The following is a 5,106-nucleotide window of genomic DNA, read 5'->3' on the forward strand; positions in this document are numbered from 1 at the left end:
TTTGGCTCGTTCCTCTGATAATGAGCCTCTTTGCACAATGATATTTTTTTTAATCATTTGTTTATGGATGCCACATTGCCACCTCCATAAAATGTATTTTATGGGGTTTTCCCTGCCCCCAAGTTGTAAACCATGGTCTGTAAAATGTAGAGCAATTTATCACTGACCATTGCCCAGTTATATGTTAATGTTTGAACATGCCCATAAACCAATTACATCATCTTACCTCTGGCCAACTTTTAAGGCAGAAGGATGATATAAAACCAAGCTCTGCTTACCAGCAAGGCACCTTCTCTTGTGTTAGGAGCACAGAGAGCTCTTCCATCATGAGCTTCGCAGGAAAATACCAGCTCCAGTCCCAGGAAAACTTTGAGCCCTTTATGAGAGCCCTTGGTAAGTGCCTGCATTTGCTATGTGCTGCTTTGTCTCCTCAGATCCCTCTGATTTTTGGGAGTCAACTGTGCTGATGAGCTTATGATGTAGATTGAGACATCTCTGAGATTTCCTATTTCTATCTGTCACCTTGTAATTATTGGCATTTTAAATGTATTTGTGTGGAGGTGTGATCTCAAAATAGAAGAGGAAGCATCTCTGTCTGGGGCTGGGGGTCAAGAGATGATGGGTGAAGTTTTATGGCTGGCAGGAAGTCAGTCCTGGCAGGTCCTGCAGCCACTGGCCAGTGTGGCTGAGTGCTGCACACATGTGATAAGCCAGCAGGACCTTGGTGGCTTAAGGCCACTGCAGATCTGCTCCATCAGGCTGTGAAGTTTGAGGGCAAGCAGGACATTGCTCAGCCACTATGCTGTGATGCTGCAAAGCCTCACATCAAATCCTTCATCAGAAAAATAGTTAGTGTTGTTTAAATGCTAAATGCTGAATGTGTCTGGTAGATTTCCACTTGTGTCTGTGACAGGGAATGTGGTCCTGCAGGGATCCAAGGGCTTTGCACTATTTCTGCATAATTATGTGCCAGAAGGGCTCTACCTGTCAGATCACCTTCAGGCTTTGAGAGAAGACTTTATAAGCTGGTTCTGAGGAACCCTGAACCTCATTAAAAAACCACTTTGTTCCTTTATTCTGTCTTGATTTAATCCATTTTTCCTTGCCTGTCAGTGAAGGAAGGAAAGCAGGATTTATTCTTAGACAAGGAGGTGATGTCTGTGCTCGCAGTCAGGTCAGCAAGACACAGGACATGTCTAGTTCCCACACAAAATTCAGGATGACAGTATTAATCTTCCTCCCCAGCAGACTCAGGGACATATGGCTCTTGGGGAAGAATCATCATTGTAGGTTTTTCCACACTGGAACAGAAATTTTCCCAACTGTAGATCCCCAAATCCTGCTACACTGATTTGTTCAGCGGCAGCAATCTGCCCACAGATGGCTCCACTGTTCACTCCATGTCTCTTGTTCCTGGGCAGGGCTCCCTGAGGACGAGATCCAGAAGGGCAAGGACCTCAAGAGCATCTCAGAAATTGTGCAGGATGGGAAAAAGTTCAAGATTACTGTGACTACTGGCTCCAAAGTGGTGAAAAACGAGTTCACCATTGGGGAGGAGAGTGAGATAGAGCTGCTGAATGGAGAGAAAGCAAAGGTGAGTGAACAGCCCCTCCTCTGCCAGGGCCATGGGGCATCAGGGACATTAAATTTCCTTTCCAGCGATTCCTTCTGCATATGAGCAAAGGGACTGACCATACTACAAGTATTAATTAATGTACTGCACTTCCTGCAGAAGAAGCTTTGCATTTCTGAATCTATTTTAATAGTCACTTTGGAAAACACTAGAAGCCAGTGTTTTAATATCCCATTTGGATAAGGGGGATAAAGATGCTTTGGTAAAATTTTTTGACAGGAAGAGTTCTGAAAGATTTGAGGTGGAAAAGGATTGACTTTGTGTCATGTTGCAACACAAAACATGCCTCTGCCTTAATTTTGTTTGTACTCAAAGGTAGTGCAGGAAAATCAGATAATGAATCATAAACCAATAAATCTTTCAAGTCCCAGTAGCTGTGAGCTTCTCTGGTAGCCTTTCCCACTGCTTCAGGTTACCCTCAGTGAGATGATTTGGCAAGGAGAGGAGTTACCACCCTTGAACTTGGGTCAGCTCCTGTTCCTAGACATTAGTTTCCAATGGTTCATAGAATGTCACGGCAACACCACTGGTGAATACTGCCTCTCATCTCTGCCTCAGACGAAGATGGAATTGCAGGGACTTCTGAAAGCAGGAGGGATGATCACTAAAGAAATACCCTGTGAATGGGGCTCTGAGAGCTGTACCAGCTATGTCACGATTTCCAGCATCACTGCACTCCCTTTGGCATAAACCAGGAGGAAACAGTTATTAGAAAAGTTTTTAAAAGCCTCTGTACATCAGCAACTCAAGGGAAAATGAACACATCTTATATCTGGGCAAGACAGATAAACAGAAATGGGCTTTGCTGTCTTATTTATTTAATTAATTTCATTGATCAGTGACAGCTGCCCTGGGGGTGCTGGTGCTGCCTGTAGCCTTTTCAGATGTGCAGCTCAGGAGCCTCTGCAGGGGAAGGACACAGCAGGGGTCGAGGTGGTCTCCAGCAATAACATGAACACTTCTGTCTTCCACCAGGTTGTTGTGCAGATGGAGGGTGACAACAAACTGGTGACACAGGTGAAAGGGATGAAATCTGTCACGGAGGTCAACGGAGACATCATCACCTACGTAAGTGTAGAAGGGCAATGGGTGGAATAACAGAGCTGTCTTAGGGGCCTGGCCCTCGGGAGCTACAGAGGCACTGGGAGGAGCTGGAGCAGAGCACATGTTTGCACACAGGCTCTGCAGCCAGGAATTGAAGGCAGTTTCAGTTCGTTGGACTATGATCCAGAAAGTGCTTTTTCAGACCCCAGTTCAGGCACAGCTGATCAAAGTTTTGGGTAATGAGGGCATGTTCTCACCCAGAGGAGCAGGTGTGTGCCAGGGCTTGGCTCTCTTAGGGAAGAAAGGTGAGGCAAACTGATCCCAGCTGATGGATGTCAGCTTATCCCTACCTGCTTTGGGGTATTCATGAAGGAAGTTTTAAAATTCAGTTTATAAGAGACAGACTGGGGATCAGTCCTGTTTTGATTTGCAAGAACAGATCCTAAGTACAGTTTGGAGCTAAATACCATGATGATCCTTATGTGTGCCTTTCAATTTGAGATAGTCAACAATTCCACAAATTCATAAAAAGCTAACACTTTCCATTTCTTTTTCAGACAATGACCATGGGTGACCTCACCTTGAAGAGAGTCAGCAAGAGAATCTAGAAATCTTGCACATGCCAACAGTTTACCATGTAAAATGTGTCCATTAAAATAAAATTTTTACTGAAGCCTCTTCATTGTCATCAGCCTCTTCACTGCTACTATAAATAGATACAAGCCTCAAAAGCCCATGGAAGCAATAGTAGAAATTGGGCAACAAACTGAGCTAATTGTGTGCTGACGTTGGGGGATGGAGCTGAGGCAGGGCACAGGCTCAGAGCCACTGAGTGACACAGGCTGATGAGTGTCCTTCCATTCCTTTCCTGGGGACAGGTGCCAGCACCCTGCTGGGGATGCCCCAGTGGGTCCTGCACCCATGGCTGATCTGGGCTGGGGAGCACTGGGCAGGAAAAGGGCTCTGTTCCCTTTCCTTACAGACATGGCCAAAGGGATCAGAGTGACAAAGAATTTGGGATGGTTTAGGTGGAGTCAAGGAAGTGCCAATGATCCTGTTTGGAAAGCTGCCTTAGGAAATAATCCAGCACAGGCTACCAGCTGCTGTTTTCATCCTCACACCTCTGCAGTAGGATCCAGCCCTACAGGCTCTGGCCACCCCATTCCCATCTCCCCCCCACCAGCAGGAGAGTCACAACTGCCTTCAGGTATCCAGTGTGTGTTTCACCTCAAGCTGCCCCTGATAAATTGGGCTGAACTGGAATTCATCACTTCTTCCAGGGTGAAATACAAGTTTTCTTTCCTGGCAGGAGAAGGGCTGGTTGTTCACAGTGTAGACAGAGGGAGCACCAAAGTCATCTCCTGTATTCTTGCTTGGCATTTCAGGCCAAATGGAGATGGAGTTTTCTGCTCCATACAGGAAAGGAGAATCTTCCCTCTTATCTGCCTTTTCCAGGGCTGGTGACAGGACTCCTCCCTGCCCAGGAAAGGTTTCATATTACAGATCAACATTGATCCTCGTGCCAAGAACTAAACCAATATGGATTGTCACACAGGGCAGCAGAGGCACCTCACATACAAATGGAAGGGCTTAGCTAAACAGTGCCTAAAAAGCAGATCTTGGGCTTTAGTGAAGTCAGATCTTGTGAAACATCAGCAAAATCACTGAGAAATGTCAGAGGACCTGGTTTTGTTTTCTTGCTATTGTGCTGAGGAGCAGGTAAGGGATTCTCGAAAAAACCTTTTCCTCTCCTGGCTGCCACTGAAAGTCTGCAGGAAATCAGTTGGATTTTGAGACATATGGGCAGACAACAAATACTTTTTTTTTAATCTAAAAATCCAACTTTAGCCATTAGACTTCTCCGTAGTTCTGTTGCCAGTCCACTGGCAGCCAATCTATGGACTATCCCTTTTTTCCTCAGTGCAAAATTGATTAAACACCTAAGTTAAAAGGCAGGTGTTTTAAGGCATTAGAGCCCCCAAGTCACTCTAAAGATCAGCAAGGGTGTATTCCCCTCCCTGGAAACTGCTTGTCCAGTTAGAACAATCCACACAGCCAGTGCACCAAACTATAGCAACTGGCTTCTGGCATGGCCCCATGTCTATCACTGCAGACATTTTCTGATTTGTAACTAAGGAGAATAATTTATCTCAACTAACTTATCCTGACATAGGGATTCCAGTTCATCTCACTTGCAAATGGCCCACAGTTTGATGTTGCACCTATGCCAGCTACAAAATTATTTTTCCAGCAGTTTTTCACCAGAAAAATATCATATAACATAAAACACCATCTGTGGGTCTTGTTCAGTTTGCATTCATTGCCCACAGGTGTACACGACACTTCTTGGAACTGGCTTCCCACTTCTTTTATCCCATGGACACCACTGTAAAGAAATTGTTATCCCAAGGAAGTGGCAGAAGCCCTTA

At 45.3% G+C, this 5,106-nt stretch overlaps 1 protein-coding gene across 1 annotated transcript; it reads left to right on the forward strand.

Moving 5' to 3' along the window:
• Nucleotides 1–225: 225 nt before the first annotated feature.
• FABP1 (fatty acid binding protein 1) lies at nucleotides 226–3,355 on the forward strand. Its single transcript, XM_014876251.2, has 4 exons — nucleotides 226–393; nucleotides 1,422–1,594; nucleotides 2,609–2,701; nucleotides 3,235–3,355. The coding sequence occupies exons 1-4, from the start codon at nucleotides 327–329 to the stop codon at nucleotides 3,283–3,285; spliced, it is 384 nt and encodes a 127-aa protein (XP_014731737.1). The 5' UTR covers nucleotides 226–326; the 3' UTR covers nucleotides 3,286–3,355.
• The last annotated feature ends 1,751 nt before the right edge of the window (nucleotides 3,356–5,106 follow it).

This window comes from Sturnus vulgaris, chromosome 4 (genome assembly GCF_052056855.1).
Source record: "Sturnus vulgaris isolate bStuVul1 chromosome 4, bStuVul1.hap1, whole genome shotgun sequence".
Taxonomy (NCBI): Eukaryota; Metazoa; Chordata; class Aves; order Passeriformes; family Sturnidae; genus Sturnus; species Sturnus vulgaris.

Coding starts and splice junctions, on each gene's coding strand:
- FABP1 (XM_014876251.2), top strand. CDS start 327: ATGAGCTTCGCAGGAAAATACCAGCTCCAGTCCCAGGAAAACTTTGAG. Junction 394..1,421: donor GCCCTTTATGAGAGCCCTTG/GTAAGTGCCTGC, acceptor GTTCCTGGGCAG/GGCTCCCTGAGGACGAGATC. Junction 1,595..2,608: donor TGAATGGAGAGAAAGCAAAG/GTGAGTGAACAG, acceptor GTCTTCCACCAG/GTTGTTGTGCAGATGGAGGG.